Source organism: Melospiza georgiana, chromosome Z, assembly GCF_028018845.1.
Source record: "Melospiza georgiana isolate bMelGeo1 chromosome Z, bMelGeo1.pri, whole genome shotgun sequence".
Classification (NCBI taxonomy): Eukaryota; Metazoa; Chordata; class Aves; order Passeriformes; family Passerellidae; genus Melospiza; species Melospiza georgiana.
This window is the reverse complement of record NC_080465.1, coordinates 28,944,362-28,971,196: the sequence shown is the minus strand read 5'-3', so window position 1 is coordinate 28,971,196 and position 26,835 is coordinate 28,944,362. Positions and strand designations below refer to the sequence as shown.

The 26,835-nt window shown below is 39.6% G+C and overlaps 1 protein-coding gene across 2 annotated transcripts in view; it reads left to right on the top strand.

The window, feature by feature from the left end:
- NTRK2 (neurotrophic receptor tyrosine kinase 2) overlaps window positions 1-26,835 on the top strand; it is a 197,183-nt gene that overhangs the window by 152,151 nt on the left and 18,197 nt on the right. For both annotated transcript variants that reach the window (XM_058043676.1, XM_058043682.1), the window contains 2 exons: window positions 449-621; window positions 4,055-4,289. In XM_058043676.1, the coding sequence (XP_057899659.1) occupies window positions 449-621; window positions 4,055-4,289 (408 nt within the window). The remainder of the gene's footprint in view (window positions 1-448; window positions 622-4,054; window positions 4,290-26,835) is intronic.

The window sequence follows — 26,835 nt, the reverse complement described above, 5'->3', positions numbered from 1 at the left end:
ACAATAACACCATGTATTTTAAGCAAGCAGAGTTTTATTTTAAAGAACAAACAAGAAAGGTAAATACCAGCAGGATACTAGGGGTTGCTTGAGTTAAATGCTCAAGGATACAAACCAGCTGTGTACTAGTATATTTCTGGGATGAGATCAGTTTATTTGTTCTGTGTTTGGAAAACACTTGTCACAGCAAGAGCATGAGTATTCATACATTCTCTTACAAGAAAACTGTTTGTTTGGAACAACATGTGGCAGGAGAATGAAAATTGTACTGCCATTATTTAATTGCACTTCAGATCACATCTGCATTTCTAAAATACTTATTTAGAAAGTACTTCCTCCATCCACCATGCTGTACTGTGTCCTTATCTTACCCTTACAGGGCTATCCCACATATTTCCTACCTTCTGTGAACATCTGTCCTTCCTTATATTTTCATTTTCTTCACCAGACACTGAAAGATGCCAGTGATAATGCCCGCAAGGACTTCCACCGTGAGGCAGAACTGCTGACTAACCTGCAACATGAGCACATTGTCAAATTCTATGGTGTCTGTGTTGAGGGTGATCCACTCATCATGGTCTTTGAGTATATGAAGCATGGAGATCTTAACAAATTCCTCAGGTAAATCCATGAACATGTGTTGTGATCCTGAGCCAAAAGTGGGCAGAAAAGGTAGCTGTTACTGGTACTTAGTGTGAAATTAATAGCTACCACTGGAAAAAGCAGACACCTAGGAAAACAAATTGTAAGACTCTTGGTTTTTGTACCAGGATGTGGGGCTCTGTTTCTTTGACTGTTTGTAAGTACCATTAAATCAAACTTTGTACCAAAGAAATATTGTTTCCAATATATTTCCATGTATTCTGAAATGTTTGGTTATAAATCCTACAGTAAGAATGATTTTCTTACAGGCTTTCTGGTAGCACTTGAAAAATCCCACTCAACACCTATTGCTATCTGTAGGTGTCAGAGCTTCTGAAGACTAACCCCTTTTCTCTTCCCTCTTCTCAGTGTTTTGAAAAGGCCGCTATAAATCTGCAGCAAGAAAACTGTGAGCTATGGAAACTTCTGTGAATTGGAAAATGCTACACTTTGGGGTCCAGATTAGGGCTCTATCTCATAAAGCTGTTCAGGAATGTGCGTAGGAAATTGAAATTTGTCGGTAGAGCAATTATAAATAAATAGATGATACATAAGGTTCACAATAATAGGTAACCCATGATCCAGGAAGTTATGAACAGAGGCCTCATGTATGTGCCATTTCTACCTGCACTTTTTGACATAAAAATAAACAGTTAAGAGATGTCATTTGCTCTATGTTAAAAACATAAGAGATGTTCTTTCAATGTCTACTGTGTAATTTTATCAATAAATATCACAAAGATATTTCAACATACAGAGGTCTTTCCTGCTAAAGAGAGCAAGGGGTACCACCATTTTGGAAGATATCTCAAACAAAGCTGTAAAATAATCAAAATAGATGTCTCATTAAATGGATTAATATTTTCTATACAACTGAAATGGTATGATTGCTAATGCTGCTATTTATGCATTTTCTGATAGCATATGTGAAATGAGTTTGCTGTCTTTTTACCACCTCTTGAAAGAGTAGCCACACCATAAAACAAATGACATCAACTAGCATCCCCCCTTATTGGCAGGGCTAATAGGTTTGACAGAGAAACTGGAATCTGAACTGGAGATGCAGAACAAACACTACTATTCTTCCCAGAATGGTTGTCTCTCTGGCAAAGGATTTAAGTATATTTTAGAATTAAGGGCATTTATGTTTGTCTGCTTGGTTTTCTGCTGTGAATCAGGAGAGAACTGCTGTTTCCCTAGCTGCCATCCTAGTACATTTTCAGAACATTGAATTTCCATTAGAAGAAGCCAGATTCTCAGTTGATGAGAAATAATTTCTTACTCCATAAGAATTGCTTATTATGCCTGATTCTTTTTGATTGGCTTTTTCTTACATTGTAACTCTGATTTTGAATTATTGTACAGAAAAGTATTTTAGCAGACAATATATTTCCTACTGTAAGGCCTTCACTTTTAAAAAAGCTATTAATCAGCCCTTGTCCTTGGAACATAAAATGATTATGCTGGGACAAGCTATTAAACCTAAGCTCCAATTTGTCATTCCTCTCACATTTTCTGCAGCTTGTGCTGCAGACCAGAGGTTCACAGCAAAGTGGTCTGTTCCATATTTCTTACCCTGCAGCGCCACCAAAGGCTGCTGGGGAAAAATTGATCTGAAAATTTAACCAAAATGAGCTGGGCTGCCTGCATGCAGCTGAAGCCTGTTCAAATCTAGGACTAAAGCTGTCAACTTGTGCCTGCCCAGGGCTTGGTCTGTGGACCAGTGGATGATGTGGCTGCAGAGAATACCTGTCGATATCCCTGGCTATTGCAGACACTGAAAATCACCTCATTTTTGGCCGGCATCGAGCGGACAAGCAAGCTGGAATGTTAGGAATAATCTGCAAATTCCTTTAGATACAGACCATGTCCTCAGGGAAACTAGCAGAAGACAGATGAAAAGTTCTTTAATTTAGCAGCTCAGAGATTTGTGTCTGAGAACACTTATTAACAAAATCCGTGCATGGATAAAGGTACAGAAGTTTTCAATAGGAATTTGCTAGTGAGTTTTGGGTGGATATTTCATGTCCTCCCATTTATTCCTGCCCCCAATCAACCTAGATCAGATAAATGGCTGCCTGTGCATACCCTGTGGCAGAAAGTTGCTTTGCCTGGTACCAGATACAGTCCCATCAATGCTACACACCCTCCTTCATTTCTTCCTCACATCTGTCACTTTGCTCATGAAATTCTTCCCTAGGGGCAATTTTAATATCATATTTCTAATTGGTAGTGTCAGATTTGATCTCACAGATTTTGATTAATTTGAAAATCTTTCCCAAACTCCTGTGCCCTTACCCTAGAGAAAAATTAAGGCCTCACCTCTATTGAGGAGAGAAGAGGAGAGGTGGTCTCTTTGAAAGAATAGTTTTCAGGATTAGAATAAAAAAAAAGGGCTTCTGAAAATACAGAAAAATAGAATGGATGCAAAAGCATATTTAGAACATTATAAAATCTATCAGATGAGTAGTGATTGCCAGATTACCTCATTGATTGGATAAGGATTAGCTAGTAATTCTTCCTGCAAACATTGTTCATATGAATGTTTATATCTGCATCTTCAAGGTTCTAGGATGTACAGGCATACCAGGGCTCACATAGTTAAGATGGTAAAGCTCATGTGACTCAGTATTTCGCTGGGCTTTCCTAATGCAACATGTCTCTGGTTTTGATGAAGTGCATACAAATATTCTCATTAATCAGTTGATTGTTGCTTCTTAGGGACTTGCTTGGTTTTGAAAACCTCATATTTCTGAAGACTTTTGTTTTTCCAAATAGCGTGTCTTTTGTGTCTTCTTCCTATTGTCAAGGATTCCTGTCTCAGGCAGGACTCACCCTTGGTGATGAAATATGCAAAAGTTCTTTCCTGCTGTGCATTTGGATAGGAAATTAGAAGTATAAATTTAAACTTGCTGCCCTTGTTTCTCAAATGGAGAAGGAAGTTAGCTCTTTCTTGTTTAAGAAAAGATGGAAGTGTCAATGGCCTGTATCCCTGCAGAAATCAAGGAATGCCAGTCACAGGAAAAGTGATGTTATGCATGCCACTTCATTGACTTTCCCTCAACTGTTTTCCAGTCTTACAGAGTGATAAGATTTTTCCCTTGGTTCCCAAGCAGGTTCATTTGTCAGCCTTTCTCCAGAAAAGATTACTAGAATGAAACAGGAGAAAGGTGATACTTTCTGACAGATGGGCGCTATTGTGAACACATATGCCTTATTTCCTTGAGTAATATATACCCTGTTTGTAGTGCTCTTCAGACCACCTATCCTTCATCAATAAATGAAAACAGTAAATGAGAAAAGCCAAGACAAAAAATTTTCCCTATTTTTATACGGCTGACACTCACTAATGCCTTTCCCTTCACCACCTCACAAGTGGCCTATCAGTTTATCAGATTGTGTTTTTGTGCAGGGCACATGGACCAGATGCAGGACTGATGGCAGAAGGCAACCGTCCTGCTGAGCTGACCCAATCCCAGATGCTTCACATTGCCCAGCAGATTGCTTCTGGTATGGTTTACCTGGCATCACAGCACTTTGTGCATCGGGATCTTGCTACCCGGAATTGTCTGGTTGGTGAAAACCTACTGGTGAAGATTGGGGATTTTGGGATGTCTAGAGATGTGTACAGCACAGACTACTATCGGGTAAGTGAACTGCTGTAATAAGTAATAAGCTAGGTCTTGTTTAATCCTCTTACCACATTGGCGTGACTGACCTGCTTTTATACTTAACCATCTGTCTGTCAGGTAATTTAGAGCCTAGCATATGGAGAACCTGGTTCTGAATTTAAAGGTTTTGGTAAACTTGGACAGTTAATCAGAGTAGTCTGTCATGTTTTGTTGTTTATATATGTTGGGTTTAGATTCTAAATCACAGAAAGGTCTTTTTCTCTGGGCAAAAATTTTGTACATTTGTTTGGCATAAGTGAAAAAGAAACAACAGATAAAAAGGGTAATCAAATTTGGCCCAACACTTTGAAGCTATTAAAATATGTTCTTAAATACTGCTAAGAAAAGTGGAAATGGTAACTTTGGGAAGCAGTTGTATAATGAACCAGTTAACTAGAGGCAAAATAAGTACTGGGCAGAAGCAGTGACTAGTTACTTTACTCAGTAAGAGATTAGGTAAGAAGTTTGTTATACTGAGCACCCAAAAGCTTTTCCTGCCTTGAACCAGGGCTTTAGTCCTACTTCTTAATGTTGAAGAGCTGTTTTGCAGAGGACAAGAGTAGCCCGTTGCTCTTTTCATTCTGACTGTTTTTCCTGAGCTTGGCTGCCGTAAGGCGCGATCTGAATTTTGCAAAGGCTTTCTGAGATTGCTGGGCTAAACAAACTGAGTGCATTAATGCTGTTGTTGATGCAGTCTTTGTACTATGTGGTAAGTCATGTAGTTGACACCATTTGCTGTTTGCTATCACATTTGTAGTTTCCTCTTATATATTGTTATTTTGGAAACTGGCACTCTGAATTATCTGATCAACGTAAAACAAGCATGACTGCACTTCAGACCTTAAAAAAATATACAGGATGGTAATGACTTTCTTTGTGTTTTAAAGGACACCCATGAGCAGAGGCTAAGGTTTCTTGATTTTGCACCCGATTTTGCATATTGCAGTTTTGCACCACCTGTTGGGACTGAAGTTGTGTCTCTGTTCCATACTTCAGCGTTTACCATGTTAGTCGTTACATTTAAGAATGAATGTATATGCAAGACAGTACATGTTTCCAAAGGTTGTTACAGTCAGAGGCAACATTTTGGAACATATACTTTGCTTATTTCTGGGAAAAAAAAAAAGTAACTCCCCCTGCTGCATAAAAGCTACCTGCAAAAGGGGACAGAAGCTCAGTAGTCATATGGCCTTCCTGGAGACAGCTGAGGCTTGGCTCATGCACCTGATGGTGCATGGACTCTGGCATCAGTGTACCTGATCACGCACATCTGGGTTTAATCCTCAAGTCTTGCACATGAGTACTCAAGCAAAGCTTCTACCCACTGAAACACAAATTTAGAAAAACTTCCATGACCCAGACAAAGCAGGAGTTCAGGACATCCTGGGTAACCTGGATAGTCTTTGGGCACCTCTGAAAGGATCTCATTTAAGAGGTACATTGTATTTCCCTCTGTCCCTCATAACAGTATCATTCTCTTCTTTCCTCCTTCTCTCCCTTATCTTCACTTATTTTCGAGGTGAAGGAGGGCAGTCTGGGAGGCCCAGGGAGTAACAAAGCAGGAGGTAGTAGCGTGAAGAGGGTACAATCATTGATGTGAGAGAGGGAACAAATAAGGTGGGAAAGATAATTGTGAGAGGTGTTAGTGAAAGACAGAAATGCAAATGAAGAGAGAAAGAGGTAAACAAGTGTCAAAGGGGATGGTGTAAAATAACATAGCCCCATCCAATCTGGTGGTGTACGCTTGCAGAGGGATGGGTGGTTATGAAACTTCAAGTTGGGAAGTTGCTTGTTCTACACAGTAAGAAGAACGAGAAGGATGGCTTCTCTAGCGCCTCATGTTCCAGTTGGTTTCTAATTAGTGCAGAGGAGGGATAGAGCCACAGCCTGCCATGTCACCATATTTTGCAGCTGATAAATTTTGAAGTTCCAGTTGATTCTGTGAAGTTTTGGCCTGCCATTTCTGAGACATATGTGGGCCAATCAGAAGACGGTCATGAAAAAATCGAGGCAATGATGAATTCCCAGAGGGTTGCCTGGAGAATTGCATCCTTGGCAGGCCTAAGTCAATGATAACACTGGAATAGCACTGATGTACCATGCCTAATTGCTTATAGCAGGCTAAGTTTTTTAACTGGTCAAGCTTAAACACTCACAGAGAAGCAAATCATTCCCAACCCTGACAGCTTTATCTGATGCTCATTGGAGGGATTTACACAATTCCAAAAAGTTCTGCAAGAAACAGTTCGTCATTTGTGGGTTTTAATACACTGGAATTGTTTTTTTGTTTTTTGGAGCCTGCCACTCAGTCATGATGTTAGATTTGCCCAAGATGATTATTTATAGCTTGCTTCTGTAAGATAAGGATGATCCCAAGTCATTGTGCACTGTTAGATTTTTAATGACATTCTGCATTGAATCAGCTCGGCTGTTAAGAGATGCTTCAGGGAAGAGTGGGAGAGAAGTTACCCTTGGACTAGGAATACATATGATGTGTGGCCCTGATTGCACAAGCTTTCCTTTTTTCTCCCCCTTTCTTTTTCCTGTCTTTTTCATCATGCAGGGATCTTGAAAGTAGGGGAAGTCCTGATGTGCATGCTAGCATCCAGTGTAACAGCAGTAGGGTTTGATAGTCAGACCCCAGGGACATGAAAAAACTGCTATGATTTTTCTTAGCCCTAAGTGCTCTACACCCCAGGCCAAAGTTAAACAACTCTCAAATAATTGGTTTGGTTTGTCAGCCAAACAGCTCTAGCAACACTGCTGAACTGCAATCCTTATAGCACAAAAGACTCTTTCACAAAGTTATTTACTTGGAGAGCTTAGGTCTCAAATTTATTAGGGGCTTTTATTTGTTCTGTTGATAGCTGGGATTTGCTGTTTGATTTCCTGCCCCCACAGGTCAGGGTTTTCTATCTTACTCTAAGATACCCAGGTAATTCTTTAATGTAGCTTTCGGTGTTTTTAAGTGCTGACACTGAAGCCTGGGAAGAACCACTTTGTTGTTCTCGCATTCAGGGATAATATATCAGGGCCTTTTTAGGTTTTCAGTTCATGTTTGCAAGTGATTGCTCAGTACTTGATCTTAAAATAATTTCAGCATTTCTTAATTATAAGCAAGAAGCTTGAAAAAAAGTAGAAGTCATCTTATCCCAGTACTTGGAAAAACTTAACATAGATATGCTTTAAATATCCAGCCTGGTCAGCCAACTACAGGCTTGAGCCAAGGTTTGGGATGAAACTGTGATCTCACCAGACTAAGCAAGAGCTTTGCCATTACCTTCATTAGGATCAGAGTTTCACCCTTCCCCACTTCTATGTTTGTCCAGTGCAGGATAGACATTCTGTTTCTTATTTAGATTTATGGAGCTCAGTTTTGTAATCCCTATTTAGCTATTGTATAACCTACTTGCCTTTATGTAACAGCACAAGAACAGTGGAGAAAATGTGGACTCCTTTTTTCAGCTTGCAGAAACCACTAAAAACTCTATTAAAAGACTGGTCCTGGTGTGGTTCCCATCTTTCTTTAAGGCCCAATTTGCCCTAAAACTACAGAGAGGTTCACAAATTAGTTTTTTTCACTTCTGGCACATATCAGGCAGAGGACTAAGAGGATGTGTTTCATTATAAATTTCATTGACTCCATTTGTCTTTAAAATCTTCACATTTTGCACCATTTTGCTATTTAAAGAGAGCATAGCATATCAGATTGGAAGAAGAGACAGAGGTTACTGAGTCTAAGTCTTTCATTCTTGAGGGAAGCCACAGAGTAGGTGTTAAGGGTAGGAGCAAAAAGAACCTGATACCTCATCATGCTGCAGGGAAAACACCAACACTCACTAGTACTTTAACCCCTTCTATATAAGACCAAGCCCCATAAAAATTCTAGTCTGCCAGGGAAAAGGAGAAGTTTTCAACAGTGTCCGAAGCACCTAAAGAGAAGCTATGCTTGGCAAAATTTCCTGAGAGATCTTAAGAACTCAGTCTCACCTAAGACACAGCAAGAAGTGAGAGCAATCTCCACCAGACATTTCTGTGAAAATTGCCTTCTGAACTGGCAAGCTGTAGAAAGCTATATGGGCCCAAGCCAGCTGCACCAGCGTGTGGCATACCTTGCTTTTGGTGATGCTCCTCAGAGCACATCTGGCCATGTTTCCTGTCCTCAGCACCTTAGAGCAGTGTGGGAACTGAAGATGATCCAGATTCAAATCAAACAACAAGAGGGAAAACAAAAAGGCAAGTCCTGAAGAATGACTTTAGTTGAACGAGTTAATAAGGTGCAGCCTGCAAAATGCTGACAGGCTTTTTCTCAAATACTTCTCAGGTGTAGAACTGGATAGCAGCAATCTTTTGTTTCTGAAGCCTGGATTTCTGACTCCTGAATCACTCCTGTCCTGTCACACAGTCCCTTCCCTCGAAGTGGATGTTTCAAATAAGTAGGATACTGTGTTGCCAGTGCTTTTTCCAAAAGGCTGCGCAACAGCTTCTCTGTCTTAACAGCTGCATTTTTTTTTAATTCAGCAACCTGAATTAACTCATGAGCAATAGACACCTACTTGATCACATTATTCTACTCTCTTTCCAGTCTTTAAATCTCAATTTTATTTAGAGAAACTATTCCTGTCCCCTACCAGACTGTCAGAAAGAAGGCCCACTGTCAGGAAAAAAGTGTCTTCATTTTTTTTCCTTTTCACACTAGCCGTTTCCAATGACTTTCAGTGTGTGAAAAAGCAATTTTTGTATCTCTTTCTGATACAGACATTGCTAGAACTGTGAATGGTCTTTTCCAAATCTGATATTTACCTTTCTTCTATTAGAGGTACCTCCCAGCCTCTAATGAAAATATGCTGGATGGTACATGCAAACCCACATAGCCTGTGTTATTGTCACATGTTAACCATATTGTCAGACAATGCCCTGGGCCAGTCTCATCTTCTACTTCTTCCAAATGAAGAACATCCCTTTTTTTCCCCTAAGCTTTTGGTTTCAGTCCCTCAGTGAATGACTTTGCAATTCATGCTGGCACATTTTGTACCTCTAGTGCTTGAGAAAGACTGTTGTTTCTCTTTTATTTTTTTGGTTTCTTTGGGGGCTGAGTTGTTTTGTTTTGTCTTGGTTTTCTTTGGTTTTTGTTTGTTTTTGTTTTTTTTTTTTTAATTAGAATTCAGATCTTGTCTAAATTGGTGTAAAGAACTAAAGAAACAGAATCAGGCTACCAAAAAGTAAACAGCTGATGGAGGGAGAAAGGTTTGTTGGGAAGTTTGCTAGATTTTTGTAGCTTTTTTTCCTAATGTTTCTTTGATAAATTCTATTTAACGCTAACATTAAGTATTCTGGGATGTTTGTCTTCTTAAAAAACAGATTTCCCATGAGCTTTCAGTTGAGACAGAAAAAGCTATTAAACCTCTTAACCTCCCAAATTTCCAGAAAAACTAATGGTTACACAATTTGCCATTCCAGGCCTATTTTAAAAGTACATAGATTTTGAACCTTCTTGATACATAAAAAAGATGAACAACTCTTTTGAGAAAACATTTTGACACTTGTGAGTGTTAAAGTCATCAACAAACAGTTCTTATTCTGATTTTTGCTGTTCCTTAGCAAAGCCAAAGTAGCAGTTTGAAAAACAGTGAAATAACATTAGAATTAAAGGAATGAAAGAGCATCCTGCCCACTAGCCATAACCTCCTCCCTTCATGTATGAATCTAATGTTGTAGAGTGCTGTATTTCTGGAAACTGCATGATATACTTTTCTGGTGACACTCTATGAAATGTTTTCCAAAAGATAAGGCTAGTAAGATAATCACCAGAGAGTGATCTCGTTTAAGCTATTTCCCATACCTAATGCCTATTTGCAAAAGAATTAATGCATGACAGTAAGGGGCTAAAAAAAGAAAAGGCTGGTTTATCATTATTTGGGCTGTAACTAGCCAGGCAAACACCATGATACAAATGTTTACAGTGAGGAACAAGTGTCTGTCTATTCTGAAAGGGCAATAGCAGCAAACACCTGCAGGTCTCAGCTGTCATTACAGAGATGAATACCTGTGTGTGGGAGTTTGGAGGAGGCTGCACTAAAGAAAACAAGAAAGAGTTACTGGGAAGTCAAGCAGCTTGTCAAGGCATTCTCGTAGGTGTGTGTATTGAATTGTCACAGTTTGAAGGCACAGTTTGAAGGCTTTTTATTAGCTGCTATTTTTGCATCCATTGCTCAAAAGGAAATTATCTGCTTCCCTACATGGACTTCTCGGCTTTCCTCCTCCGTCAGAGTCTCATTGCATCATGTGTAGTGCTGGGGAGGACAGAGGGTTCCAGCAGCCCTGGAAGACGTGCACAGATGATTTCATGCAACTGGAAACAATACAAGAAATAATAGGCCAGCTTGAGAGATGTACATCCAAAGTAGCTGCCTTGAAGTCAGTGCAGTAGCTCTGAACCTAAAGTAACATAATCACAAGCAGAATTAGGCCTAATGATTTTAAAGGGCTTTCTAAAAGTCACTGTAGCATCAGTATTTAAAAACTGGTATGCACCAGGACATGGTGTTTTCCTGATGACCAAGGGTAAGCACCATGGCTTGATACCTGTCGCTACTTGCGCATGGCAGAATATATTCTGTGCTGTGCAGGAGGCATGGTCTGTCCCCAGCTTTTACTTACACAACTATTAGTTGGATTCCTGGTTTTGTTTGGAATTACAGCTGTTTAACTTCTTCAGTTCTTCACTGAAAACCTTATTTCAGCTTTGTCTGTGAGATCAAAGAATGCAAAGACGGCAGAAACAAAAACCCATAATAACTAGGTTGAAAAATTAAGCTGATTAAAAGACAGACTAAAGTAAAGTAACCTTGTTGCTGTGACTAGTTACTTGATTACCTATTGAATTTCAGTGCCCAATATTTCCTTGTAAATCCACCAGCACTAGATTTATACCAACACGGTTCTCATGCAGCATATCAAGAAACAGGTTCATCTTGAGAAAAAAAGTTCAAGACAGGAGGCAGTACCTAGAAACATATGCAGAAATCCTGTTGAGCTATGCTATAGCTTAAAGTGTTGAATGTGTGTCAATCAAAATATTAAAGTGTTTGGAAATTTTCAAATGGATTTTTTCCCTCTGTTTGCTTCTGTTAAAAGCTTTAAGAATTTAGTATTTGGTTCCATACTGGCTATGGAACAGATATTACAGTTTTCAAGGGTCTGGAAGCTTTGGATTTCCCACCTTATTGTTAAAGCATTTTAATGGAGTGGTTTTCAGCTGGTTACTCCTGCAGTATGCAGTTGGTGAGAGCCATAGGATCCACATGCACGCCTATAGGATAAGAGGAAGTCTACACAGTCATCGTCACCAGTGGCTGACACAAGCTTTTCTGTTGAGGGGCTCTTAGCACAGATGTTCATTAACTTAAAAAGTCCTTTTAAAATTATACATACAAAACTGAATCATTCTCAAAAATAACCACACATATGGATATAAATTGCAGGAAAGCAATGATTCACACATTGAAATTAGCCTTAGGAACTGCAATTTGGAGAGCTTTGCAGAACTGTGATCGTAATCGCCTCATTCCATTAAGTAGCAGCAGAGCTGTACAGAGCTATTTTTTTGCAGGTGCTGAAACGATTTAACTGTTATTTAGATGATTAGCACATAAGAGAGCCATGTCCTCAATCCCATCCCTGTTCACAATTTGCTGGATTGTACTTGGAATATTGGTGGAGGCTATTTCCATTGACTTTACTAGAGCCAATGTTTTGCCCAGGGCTTTAGAAAGTGCGAAGCTTATGGTCAACCTTTTCTAGGCATTAAATGGCAAGAGAAATTTTAAAGTAATTTCTGTTGTTTTTCTTCCTGTGCCAGGCATTTGTGCAGACTAACAAAGCCTTTTTGTATGGGGAGGAACCATTTGTAAATATCTGGAGATACTGTACTGCAGTGCTAGAGATTGTCACTTTTGGCAGGCAATCTGCAAAGCAATTTACAGAATTCCAAAGGTTAGCAGCTGAAACTGTTGACTTTTTGATGTGTGATGTGCACAGTGTGAGGAAAAGATGGTGTGAGAACAAAATCAGTAAAAGATCTCCGGGAGCACAGTCGGATACTGGAATGGCATCTCCTGGGTGCTGCAGAGCACTGGTGCGATCTGTGCGGCCGCCACTGCCACCGCTGATGGTGGGACAGCACAGAAAGGCCACCCAGAGGGAGCAGCCCTTAAACGGGAACTCTCCTTTGATGTCTGGTCACAGAATCAGCTCCCAGCAGTCTTTGCAGGCTTCCAGCTGGAAGGTTTTCTTATGCAAATGGCCTCTCTCCTTGCTCTAAAGAAAGCAGTTGCTAGGCAGTTTTCCGAAATATGCATTTTTTACCCTGGGCTTGACGAACAATCGGCACTCTTTTGGCCCACAGAACTCAGGAAGCAGGGGAAGGAAGAACTAGACAATTAGACGATGAAGTGTTATGTGTAACAGGATGGATGGAGAGGATGAGAGGACAGCACCAGCTAGTAATAAAGCCGAGGCTACAAATCTGGCTCTTCGTGTGTGCATAGCAAAGAACTACTGGTGGTGGTGGAAAAGGGGAAGAACTGTCTGACACTTCAGACCATTTCCATCTTCAGCACTATCTGGGTCCTTCTTCTGTCCAATGGAGCTAGTGTCCCCTCCAACCTGATGTGGAAGAAAAGTCAGTAGCGAAGATTTAATCAGAAGCTGTTGGCATCAGTGACAGAGAACACGCAGTCAGAATCTGTGGTTACCTATGTAGCTGTAACATGGGTGCCATCGTGAAATGTTTTCAATACCAGATGTCATGAACAGTGGTGAAGTTTTTGACGCCTTGTCAGGAGCTGCTCTCCAAGCTTCCCAGAAGGCGAGGACTCCAGAAATAGACTGATACTGCATCTTACAGTCTCAGGAACTTTGCAATTAGACTTCAGAGATAATTTGGCTTTGAATGATAATCTTACATAAAATGGAGCCAAAACAGGTGTAAAATGCTGTCAAGCTTCTAGCTGTGTCCTAACTTCAGGAAAAGATGAAGGCCTGATTTAAGGTGCACTGCTGCTCATTTGAGGTCCCAGGGGGCCCCTAAGCTGTGTGTTCACTGCAGCAGCAGGCAGGCAAGGAGCCTCCCCACGGCCTCTGAGGGTGCTGTTGGGTGCGGGTTTGTTGTGGGCCCCACCCCGGGAGCAGCATGGCTTCTGAGGGAGAAGGGGAAAGGGACAGGGAGGCGGTGAGAGGGAGAGCCTGGTCTACCTGGCACAGCCTAACAGGGAAAAAGGCTTGGGCCAACGGGATTACAGATCCACGGTACTGCAGGGGAGGATCGCAGGCTTGGAATAAACCCACATTTTCGAGGGGGAGACAGAGCATACCATTTAACTAAAATGTAACAGCGCAAAGGTGCGTGACAGAATATGCTCCTTCCATCAAGGACAGATACAAAAGAATTAGAAAATATTGTGGTGACTCAAATACTTCTATCTCCATCAGGCGGATTAACAAACATCCAAAAGAAAAGCCATATGGGTGGGAAGTAACTTGATTTACTTTACGGCGTACTGAAATGCTTTTAAAGAAAAAAAAACCAGCAAACAAAAAACAACAAACAACTAGCTTAATACCCTTGAATTTGCTTTCAAAAGTTACTATTTATTTGCCCTTAAAAATATTCTTGCAACACTGCTGTCCACTCCTTGAGGATTTGAAGAGTTTACATTAGATTTGATGTACAATCGGTTCCTATTTCTCTTCCACAGTTCATTTCATCCAGGGCTTGATATTGCCATAGTGGTGTCTCAGATGTTTGGGCTCAGAGCAGAGTCAGACCCATTGAAATGATCAGATAGCACTACAAACGCTGAGAGGTGATGCAAATGAAATTTCAAAACTACTCCCTTATTTAGTCTTATACTTGTTTTGATCTCCAGAGAGGTATAACATTTATATTTTCTGTCTTCAAGTCATTTCCCAATGCTTTGGAAGAAGTTTAAATGATAGAAATCCATGATTTTTGAGTCTCATCAAACTGCATTTCAGTCCTCTGTTCCTTGCAGTTCAAGATTTTCCACATGTTAAAGCTTTTTTTCATGAATATGAGTCCTGGAAGTAAACATTGTAAAATGAATGTCACTCCAGTTATTCACATCATACACTTAGAAGCCAGGATTTTAAAGAAAGAGCTATAGTGTGAGACTTTTGATAATGTGTGTAAGACTGTAGATCTACGTCTTACGTCAAAAATATTGATCCTGTGTAATAAAGGAGTAGACAATGAAAATGAAACAGAATTAAAGCCATTTAGAGATAAAATAATCTTGAGACTACAATACTGTAAAGCACAAAATATTGGGTCTTTTCTGTTACTATTGAAAATTACTATGACCTAAGCAGTTAGTGTTACAGCCTGTACAATTTCTCTAGGAGACAGAAAGATGTTGGTACATATTCAAAGAATGAAAACTTGTCTACCTCCCAGACTAATGAGCAAACTGGCATTGACATTACTGGGGACAGAAATTTTACTTTTATTCTTATTACTTGCAAATTTGTAATGGCTTTCTATCTGATTTCACTTTCATGTTCACTGCTGAATCTACAGGATCAAAAGAAATCACATCCCCTGTGATCCAATTCTTGCATACCACACCATGATGCAAATCAAAATGTTTTGCTGGAAATAAAAGCGGGGATTTTGTCAACTGATATGTAAAATATGATGCAGTCTGAGCCTCCTTTAAGGAACTCTTTTATAACACCATTTCAGGGTGTGTGTGAAGAGAGGCCTTCAGATTATTTTATGGCCTGCAAGATTATGTCTCTGTAAATCTGGATGTAATGGTGTACACAGAGAGGGAGAAATCTTAACAGAGCAAATACATTTTTCTCGTTTTCTTTCTCTTCTTCTTTTTTTTTTTCCTGGCAGTAGAATTTTAAGAACTGTTCATAAAATGTATTGCCAGATATTCTTTGATAACACATCAACATTGCAATTATTCCACAGCCAGTATAAATATAAAGGGGGAAAAAAAGAAGCAACATACATGACTGTCAGTATGATCACAAATTATTTGTCCTAAAGTTTTTGTCATCTAAGTTCCTCATACTGCCTCTGCTCAGGCCCACAAAATAAAACTGTGATGCTATCAGGAGAATATGGATTCTTTCCAGATTGATTTACCAGATGCCTGTCACCACGAAGTCGCTTTGGAAGGCTAACTGATAGGCTGGGCTCTTTGCAAATTACTGCTCTGCATGCAGTCCTTTTGCAGCTGATTATGCTGCCAATGTTATTTTCTGACGATGAGATTTAGTGCAGCACACTGCCTGGCACTATCCTTGTAAAAGATTTTTCTTGCTTGTGAGCTAAGCAAAGGGCAGGGTCCTGCATTCTTGGCAGCCTGTCATATGCATGAGCTGTTTGTTTTTTGGATTCAGCAAGCCGAGTTTTAAATCATCTTTAGCAAAACAAGACACAGAGAAAAAAGAGAGATCAAAATAGAGCTGAATATTTCATGCCATAATTTTGGCAGCACATCTCGTCTTGTCTTCTAGATTGAAAGCACCAATGAAAAAGGGAATTTTGCAGTTTTCAATTGCGTGACTTTTCCATGCTCCTTGAGTATCCTCAAATATTCTAGGACTTGTCTCTCATGCCATATCAGCCATTTTTAGAGAAAAGAATCTAGTGTTGAATAGTTGTGTGGGAAAAGCATAATTTTGTTAAAATAAAGGTCAATGCCTATACACAGTGAGTGGAATGTGCCTCTCAACAGACAACCAATAGATACTATTTGAATCTGCAAAACAGAGATTGTATATTGTTTAAAATATATCGGTCCAATATTGCCATATTCTGCAAAGGGAAATCTGTTGAAAGTAATTAAAAATCCTAGCACAACTTCTACCTGTTCACCTAGACACACAGAGTTGTGATTCTTACACCAGTCATGCTTGGAGGAACATTTCTGCGTGATAAGTATTTCCATCGCAATTTGGAAATGGGCTAATTGGTGGGTTTGGAGCTTGTATATGCACACATATTATTATTCAGTATTAACCTGGTTTTCCATTTCGATCAACTTTAGTTCCTAGAATAAAATGCTAAATAGAAAATGAGGAAACTGAAGGTTATGCTGTACTGCACACAGTAAAAAGCCCTTCAAATACATATTTAAATACAGCTAAAATGGCATAAATTAGAAAATGCGAACAAGTTTCATGGAGAGGTTTATACAGTTCCACAGTACAGTGTGAGACTGAAGGTACGTCTAATCTGCAGACACTGCTAGCTCAAAAATTGTGACACGAGCTTAATGCAGACTGCAAAGCTATTCAGAAGCAGGATGAATGTTCCTTTTCTGAAGGCATACACTTCTTCCTCTGTGCTACTCACAATGTCCAAGCTAGTTGCTTGAAACGTAGCTTGCGTTTTTATGTTTTCAACTGTGTCATCAGGGATATGGAAAACAGCATTATGCTAATTAACATGATCAGAAAAAAAAAGAAGATATGTAAATAAAGCTTTCTTCCTTAGTTATTCCTTTTAATCTATTACATCTTAATACATTTGTTTAAGATGGAAGACAGGAAAAATGAAAAAAAAAGGAATAGAACTGATCTATTTAGCCTTCAGATTACATAAAATAAGCAATTAATCTGCACCTATAGTTGAATAACTTTCTATTGTAAGTAAAGTTCAAAGGGGTATTTATGGATTTAAAAACTGCCTGAGAATCTCAGAATTCTTCGCTTTAAAATAGTTGTGATCCTAGAATTCTTGGAGTACCTGTTTTCTTGCTGTCCTCCTGCTGCTGTTCAAGTCAGCTTTGAAAACTAGAAAGAACTAATTGTTGTGTTCTGCTTAAGAATTGTAGAAATGCACATTTTCTTTAAATAGCTGCAGATAGGAGATGGAAATTGTGTCCCTAAATCACATGTAAAAGTGGAGAGCAATAAGTTGCAGAATTGTTGGTGATTTCCTCTCATAAAGGACACGGAAAGTAAGCAAAAATACAAAAGAAGGAAAGGCTAATGGACAAAGAGGGATACAGGGAAAAGGGCCAACAAGCATTTGAGATTAGTTTTGAAAAGAATACCAAAATAGACAAGAGGAGTCTCTTGACTGTTTAAATGTCAAGAGTATGAGGAGGAAAGTGTTGCCACTGCAGACAGGATGATGTGGGAAGGAGAGTTAGTTTGGCCTGAAAGCAAAATTAATCTCTAACATCAGGTCTTGAAAGGATAGTGATAAATATGAAGATACAGGCAAAGCAGCCATTGGGATATGTAAGTTAGACCTGGAACACACACAGAGAAGAGATCCTCAAGCAATGATGGACATTGGCAGCCAGTTTTATGATTGGAAACAAAGAGATCAGCAAACTTTTAAAGCAACATAAACCAGCCCTGCTCCCCACAGCAGAGGTCCTGACCTTCTCTTGTCTCAACAGCTAATTCCTGCAACATCTGCTTTTCTGCACCAGCATCAATGTTTCTACAGCAACTGAACAAACTTTGTTAATGAAACATTCCAGCTGAAAAACAAGCTTTCTTTTCTTTTCTTGGTTGGAGAGAGGACAGAATACTTCTCCAAACCAAAGTACAGTACAAGGGCATTCCTGATTAAAATCTTTGTTGAAGGAGAGTCTAAAAGAACCATACTATATGAGTGCTTTAAAAGACTAAAATAAACATTAGGGATGAAAGAATACTATTGAAACTAAAGAACAATGCTCGCATAAGAACAAATTTATGCAATCTTGTTATCAAAGCATTTAAGCAAGAGACAAGGCAAAGTTTTCTAAAAATTAAAGCATGAGGTTCTTTGACAACCTGTGAACTTAGAATAATCTCATTTTAAGGTGGCACTGTGCAATTTATGAAGCAAATTATTCAGTGCAGACAAACTATGCCTTAGGATACAAGAGGACCAGAGGACTTGGTGTGCTCCGCATAATTCTTCGCTTAGGTACCTTGAAGCACATAAAGAACCCAAACTCTTGCTGGTGTCAGAAGTACTTGGTTAAGCAGAGTGCCAGCGTGAGTAGCAATCTGAAGGACAAATACTTTTGTCTTGATCAGTTTACCCCATCATTAGTTTGCACAGAATATACAAAGTAAAGATGTTAGTATTTATGAAAGACATTTCCAAGTGGCTGGATTTTCAGGGCAAGGAAAATGTTTTTAAAATATTTATTAGTTATGAAAATACTTGTCACTAATTCTGCAACTCTTATTCAGAACTTCTTCTGTTGCTGTGTATGAAACACTGCAGAAAATCAGGTTTGACTATGTCTTCTCCATGACTGTGACAGGAAAAGCCCATCTTTGGCATGCAGTCTCTTTGCTCTTGACTTTGATAAGATACAATTAAACTTTAAACTTCAGCATTCTAGGAAGGTTGAGTTCTAGTTTTACAGATGCTTCTGTTTTACTACAGCAGGAGAAAATACTGCTTTACTTTGTTTCCTATGTCCTGCATTACTTATTAGTGAAAGTCAAGATTTTAGAGGATGAAAACATGTAATGGTTCTGCTTCTGCTCCAGCTGTATCTCCTTTCTGTTTTCTTCACACTTTTTTTTTTAAAGAAGTGTGACAATTTGAACTTACCTTTTCAGCTCATGACCATTTCAGAACATGAGTGGCTTCTATTTGTATCAAGGTTATTACAACCCTTTCTGGTTCAGTGAGGTAGAAGCTCATTTTAGGTCAAAACATCGCAGCTTTGTTGCAAAGTGAAGTATTGGAGCTTCCACTGGACTGTGCTGGGTTTTCTCTGTCGTTTCAATGTATAGCAAATTCATCACATTCATTATTGCATATTATATGCAATACTCCAAGCTTCTTTCACAGAAAGTACAAAGCCATCACAGCCTCGGTCACTCTAGAGCATTCAAGTTTTGAAAGTCTGTTCATGTTCTGGAGATTCCAAATATGATCAGAAAGTCCAACAGCAGCAGTCCAACACTGATGTGAGAACCAGGACGCTCTGTCAGTCTTCCTGAATCTTGCATAGTGGGGATAGGGAAATGGACAGACTCATTTTTCTCTTGGATGTAACAGAAGAAGATGTAATAAAGCAAACCAATATCTGTTATTCTCAAAGGTGAATGGAATTTTTCTCTCAATCAACCTTTCTAACAGCTTCCACAAGTTCTAGAAAAATCATAATATTCTGTTAGAAGGGGACCAGTGGAAGTTGCCTGGAAGTTAATTGAATGGTTAATCCTTTCTTCTATTGCTGAGTTTGGGACCCTGTTGAATAACATCAAGATGAGCTGTTTGATTTCTAATGGGTGTCTGGGTGCATTTTTCTGATCTTGGTCGTCACTGCAAGCATTGGGAGCCTCGAATTGAAGGAAACATGAGCCCCAGGGTGGCTATGGAAGTTTTTCTCCACACTGAAATCACAGAGACTAAAACTCTGCAACTGTAATTTCAATTATATAGGATGATTCTGTGCCTTTTAAAGAGCAACTATTCAGAATTTAAAAGGTGCCTGGAGACTTCTGAGGACAGGTGAGTTGAATTACAGTTATTACCAGACAGCTATTTCAAGATTGCTATCCTTTGAATAACAAATCCACCATCTCCATGAAACACCATCAAAATGTGGCATTTATTTGTCCTTCCATGATTCTTCTGGCACTCAACACATAATGTGAAATTTCCTGTCCTTCACCTCAACAAGTTTCTTTATAGAAAGCTTTCTTCTTGCTTTAAAGAAAAAAACACTGACCATTAAAGTTTCTAGTGTATCAGACTAAAGTAATGAAATTAAAAGACTTAGATACTCATTTGATTTTTATAGTTTTTGATGTGTAAATGCTAAAACTGGTTGTCTCATGTGCATGAAAGAGCAGGGGGAAGGGCATACCCAAATCTGTATTGTTGTTGTTGTTGTTTTCCACTTCTGTGAGACCCCATCTAGAGTGCTGCGTCCAGCTCTGGGGCCCCCAAAATAAGAAGGAGGTGGACCTTGGAGGGAGTTCAGAGGAGGGCCACTAAGAAGCTGAAAGAGCAGGAGTTCTTCAGCCTTGTGTTTAAGAAGAAATATTTAACAGCTCCCTCTTTTCTGAGCACAGTCTAGCAAATGTGCAGTATTCAAAAGAGGTTGTATAGAAAAACATTATAAGATCCTGTAATTCAAAATGTTTTCCATAATGCATATTTAGATTGCTAATGGCACTGGAATCTTTTGCTCCAGAGGGAAAAAACCCATATGTATCATACATGTGATACAAAAATATTTATATAGAAATTATACAGTTGTAAACATGTGAGCAGTTGCCCTGATGAAGTACATTCACAAATGTTTCTGCCTTCATCCACTACACATAAGCATGGTTACCCAAGGACTTGTTGTAAATGCCAAAGATCTTCAGACATTTCATTATGTTTTAATTCAATATGCAAAGGTGATTTTTCATTTTCCTACCAAATGAAAGGTTTAATCCATTCCTGCTGATGTGAAATGCACCTGGTACATAAAAATAAGAAACAAAGTGTGGTGGAAACTCAGCCCATCTTCAAAATCAGACATCTCACAGATACATGGGGCTCTTCATTCTGGCCTAATCTTCTCTGACTAGACGGATAGTCTCCTGACCTTCCTACCCTCCCCAAGCAAGTTCAATATGGAGACTCTCTCCCCTTTCCAAAAAATGACTGAGCCTGTTCTTAGATATGAATCACATTTCCTTATAAGTTACCTGCCCTATCTCTTGTCAGTTTTTGTGGGCATTTTCTTATACTGTGAGACTATAAGATTAGGATGTGGGATGTTAGAGGTCACTTCTGACAGTTCCCCTTATTTCTTGTGTGTGAACCAGTCCATACATTTAGTCTTATCCTTGCTTGCACCTACCAGTACTGTCCATTTCTGGGGACACAGCTCCAGAATTTTAGTACCCATTTTGTATAAAAATACTTTAATCTGTTCTTAATTTGTCTCCTGGTAATTTTATTGAGTATTCTCTTGTTACAGTTTGTCAGACTTTGTCAATGACTATTCTGCAGTAGTTGCTGACTGACCTCACTTTACTCATCATTTTAGTGAATTTATAAGCAACTGCACACTGACATGTGAGGGGGTCGTGCCTTTGTAAAGTGGCACAATTATACCCTGTGCCACGTTGTTGGTACCTATGTTGGTGATGCTCACTGTCTTTAGTTTTTGTGGCAGCAGGTGCTTATTGAGCTGTTTATTGTGCATTTAGTTAACTGCATTAACTAGTCAGCCCTCCGGGTTCACTATGGCAATGTCCTTCTGTCTCTAGGCTATCGAAGATGTTGAATGTAGCTGGTTGGCCTCTGAGGACTTCACTACTGCATCCTCTCTGACTGAGAGGTGACCTTGAAGTCCTACTTACTGCTTCTTGTACTTTCACCAGTTTTCACTCCCTAAAAAGGCCTTTTGTAAACCTTCTAGCTGCCTTTTTTTTCTTTTTCTTTTAATAGCCTCTGATGTAGAGCCTTATCAAAGGTGTTTGTTTTGAAAATCCACATATGCTTTGTCTGCTGTATCATCTTTGTTCGCACTCATCCTGTGGATCACCTTTGGGCTGATAGAGTGAGATCTCTTCCAGCAGAATTTTTTTTCCCACTCTGTTCAGAAAGATACAGAGAGTTGTTTTTTTCCACCCATCAGCTCCCTATTTCTTTTAATGAGAAACCTGAAATTTCCTACCTGCATGCCTTCTGACTGAGGTGAATCCCTGGTAATGTTAAGCAGTTTCTCTATTTGCTTGGGGAAAAAAAAAACTTTATCTTTTTTTTTCTTCCTGTAAATCCTTTAACTTTTTTGTTTCAAACATTATTTCCTATTCAATAAAATGACTCCCAATTGCATGAAACTAGGGCCTTACACAAATGCTGCAAACCGTGTAAAACAGTTTTCATTCTCAGTTGAGGCATTCTTATATCTTGCAAACACTTCTTCTGCACTTAGTCATCTTTTATGTACCAATTTGTGTAGCAGCAGCTCACATGTAACAGAGCTAGGGTACTGAAATTTATAATGATCAGTCCTTTTCCCTTTTGAAATCAATGGCAAGATCAGGTGCAAGGCAACATGGATGTCCCTGAAAGAAACAATGCAAGCAGAAGTCTCCTTTGGTGGTCTCAGCTAAGAAGGAAGTGTCCCCTTGGGAAGCTAGATGGGCTGCGTGTCCTGTGTTGTCACGCCTGAGAGCTGCTCCCCAGCCGGCGCTGCAGTAGGTGCCCCTGTTTCACAGGAATACCAAGCGGCGCTTTTGTTGCGTGTGTTGGGTACTTCAGCTCCAAAACCCTGTGACACTTTATGGCACAGCAAGTTCTCACTTGTATCTGAAGTAAATTTTCACTACTAAGCTGGTTGCTCAAGAGGTTGGAACAGAGAAAGATACTTGAAACATTTGTTATGTCCCTTGCATAAGTGAGTCTGCCTGGGACATAAACAGCTTCATCTTGTCTTCAGAAAAGTGCTGACCCAGTGGGGTTTTCTTCTTCTCTCTGTTTTGTTTGTGTATTTTGGGGAGCACGCCAGTTTTATTGACCTTCTGAGGGCTCCCTTCATGAATAAATCATATCATAGGGAGCTGTGCTTAGAAAAAAGACACACAAGGAGATTCACTAATGCTGGCCTGAAAGCTTACAAGGAGACTGGGTAGAGAGACAGCGTCCCTTGCAGGTTGAAATTTGAGCGCTAAGGTTGAAGAAAACATTCATTTTACCTTTATTATATATGCCCATAAATCCTCAGGAGACAGAACTGAGGACAAAAGTGCAATTCCCACAGCCACACAGCCTGAAGCAGAGACCAGAATTCTTTTGGACACAGAGCTGGTGTTGAACTAGGTGCCTGCCCAGAAAAGGCATCAGCGCATACAGACTGTGCCACAAATGCTGCATTTTCATGCGACTCCAGTCCAGCAGTTAGCCTGGGAAAGGGAGGCAGGACTGAAAAGCTGGGCAGAGGATCACAGCCTTATTTTCTAGGCAGGGGTTTGTCCTCTGCCAGCTTGTGCCTGAGGCCCCCTCAAACCATTTGCTTGCTGTAATCAGCCGTTTTTCTGGCTAAAAACAGTCCTTAAGATCCAGATTTGGGATTGTCATAACCCCTTTCACGATATGGCATGTGCATACACTAGGGGTGTTTCATCCAGACAGTAAATGGATAGGACAAAGGGGGCAGAAAGAAATTTGAATCATTGTGAGGAAAAAAGCCGGTAATCTTGTTTTTCTCCTAAATGTCTGATTCCTTATGCTGTGTATATACTCCTCTTGGGCAGTCCCTTTGCAGAACAGCCCAGACCCATTCCTGACACGGCTAGCCTTGCACCTTCCCACTCCTCCACTTCTATTCCCCCTCCAGCATTTCCTTCTTTGAGCTTCACCACTGGAATCCTCTCCCAAGGCTGATGGGGCAGGTTCAGGGTGTTTGACGGCTCAGTTTCCATGGCAGCCAGGCTCCCCAGCTCCCAGACAGCAGCTTAGGAGGAGAAGGGAAGGACAGCAAGGGAAAGTCATTAAATGTGCCAATTAGTATGCAGGGCCAGGCAGTGGAGGCAGCAGTAGGGGTTCCTGGGCTGTGGACCAGCAGAAGAGGGCTGCAGCAGGCAAGAGCTGAAGGGCCTTGGCCGGGCAGCACACAGGGTCCTACACAGGACGCACATCCTCTCTCTTACATATGAGCTCTCCAGCATCATTCCTACCCCACGGGAAAAATGGGATGTGAAAATAGAGAAAGCCCCTAAAGGGACAAAAATTATACATTCTGAAATGTCCAGCTGGAGAACTGCAGAGAGGGGAAGGAGTAGGGGAACTTAATTTAAGACTTGATATTTTCTCTGCTGCCTCTTAGCTTGTAGCCCATGGCAGAATGGGATTACAGAAAAGATGCAGCTTGAAGACCAGGGTGTATTTTTATAGGAGCAGAGGACAGGGATCTGCTAGACTGCACTTATCATGCCAAGCAATATGCTGCCCCCTCCTGTAGAGCAGCTACTTTCTCTTTACATTAGTCTTTTTATTCATTTCTTGGCCTAGTCCAGTGGGTTTTTTAAAAAAATTCTCAGTTCTGTTAAATGGTTGCAACATTTTGTACTGGGTTGACAATACTTCAGTAAAGCTGCCTCTTAATGAAATTTTATGCAGCTGCGCAGGATCTGTAAATGTTCTGTGGTGTTTCTGAATAAACAGGGCAATGTAACAGTCTGTCATGGTTTAATCCCAGAGAGAACTAATTACTGCACAGCCCCTTGCTGACTCCCCACCTCTGCTGGAATGGAAGGGAGAATCAGAAAAAGTATGACTTGTGGGTTGAGATAGGAACAGCTTAAAAATTGACAAAAATTAAAATATTATAATAATTATTATTTAAGCATTTATATTTTAATAATAGTATTATTAATGGAAAGGGGAGGGGCAAAGGAATAAAACCCAAGAAAAGAGTGACGCAAGATACAGCTGCTCAGCACCTGCCAAACAGTGCCCAGCCCCTCCACCCTCAGCAGTGGTTGGTGGCTCCCAGTCAGCTCCCCCTGGTTTATACAGTGGGCATGATGTTCTGTGGCATGGAACATCCCTTTGGCCGCTCTGGGTCAGCTGTCCTGGTGGTGCTCCCTCCTGGCTTCTTGTGCTCCTGCTGGCTGGCAGAGCGTGGGAAACAGGAAAGTCCGTGACTTAGTGTGAGCGCTATTCAGCGGCAATTGAAACCTCAGTGTTTTATCAACATTATTCTCTTAAAAAGTCCAAAACACGGCACCAGCTATTAAGAAGAAAATTAACTCTATCACATGTGAAACCAAGACACAGGGAGAGATTATTAGATGGTTTCATTTTGTTGTGTTACAATATTTTATATCTGAAGGGAGAGCATTCTAAGTATCTTAATGGGACATAGATTGGTAGTATTTCAGATTTTTATTTTTTTAACAGCTCATGATCACTTTCTACCATCATTTCACTTTCCATGGAAAGAGTCTGCCTAGAGAAACATTAGAAGGGTTTGCTTATTAATTAATTATTTTGTTGTTGCTTGTTTTTGTTTAGGCTGTAAGATAATCCATTCTCTTCTCAATGTAGTTTTGTTCCCTATAGAATGTTTTAGTGCTTTATCTGGGATCCACTTGTTTTAAGACATGTTTTATTGATCTCATGTAAATTTTTGTTAATTTTTTTTTTTCTGTGAATATCTGCAAAATGTACCTTCTCTCAGTGTAAATCTTGAGTATCTGAGTTGTCTATGGAGCAGTTTCAAGTGGGGGAAGAATTCTTTCTGGAAGTGATAATGAAAATAATTTAGAGACTAGTGATATTGCATAAAGCCACTAATCATGTCTCTGTCAGCCTTTCACTGTGCCAAGCTACTCAGGGCTTGAAACACACTGGGAATCCCCTGAATGTTGCACACCCACATATTCAAAGAAGTGGCATTGTGTGCAGGAAGCTGCCCAAAAGCATAATGGTCCCTTTCACCTCCCAGCCCTCCAGCAGCAACCTCTGCAGAGATTCTTCTTAGCAGACATATGTAAATCTTTGCTTCATTTCTGCACCCATTTAGAAGACGCACAGTATCAAAAAGTATGCTCAGAATGTGTGACATAAATTGAGCATCAGTCACATTTTATTTTAAATTATCCGAGTAATTTTTGGTTTACATTTTCATTCAAATCTTTTGGGAGCCTCTGGCTGCTGTGTTTTGCTGAGAAACACCAGCATTTTTAATTTAAAATTTTTTTGTTGTACTCAAAATTTGGAGAAAATATTCAATACTTTTGCCTGATACAGAATCAAATGTCAGTATTTCAAACATCAGTAATTCTCACAGAGACAAGAACATATTTTTATGACCACCATAGTTTTGTTCAGTAGAATAGTAAGAGTACCATAAGTAGCTAGGTAAAAGTTCATTTAATCAATCAGTTTGAATGTGTTGTGAAAGAGATTTTTAAGGGGAGACTTTCTCAAATCAAAAGTACAGGGGGAACTTTTCTGTTGCCTTGTTGACTTCTTATTCTGCTTATCCCCTATCCTCTGCTGCTTATGATTCTTCTGAATCATAAGGTATTAACATAATAGTCAAAACTTACGGTGATTCTTCTGTCAGTTAGTCCTTAGACTAAATACAATAATCTCTTCCTTTACAGAGCTTAATTCCACTCTCTTCTTCTTTGTATCAGCAAAACAAAACAAAAAGATCTAGGGCTTGGTTGCACATAGGCTGTTTCTGGATACCATTGCACAATAGAAAAAGATTTTTCATTTTTTCAGAATAGTAAAAGATTATTGAATTCTAGAACTAGCATCCTAACTCATGCTTATAGATGCAGTTTTAGCTTTCATTTAAGTTACGGTATCTTTCTCTTCCTCTGCATGAACAGTGCCTAAAACTATAATAATTAATATTAACAAAGATAATATTGTGTTAACATAAAATATTATTTTTTAAATACATTTGAATCTTCCAAATCATAATGATAACATTTTTTATTACTATATAGTATTACAGATAATTATTCTGCAGATGACCTTTTGGCA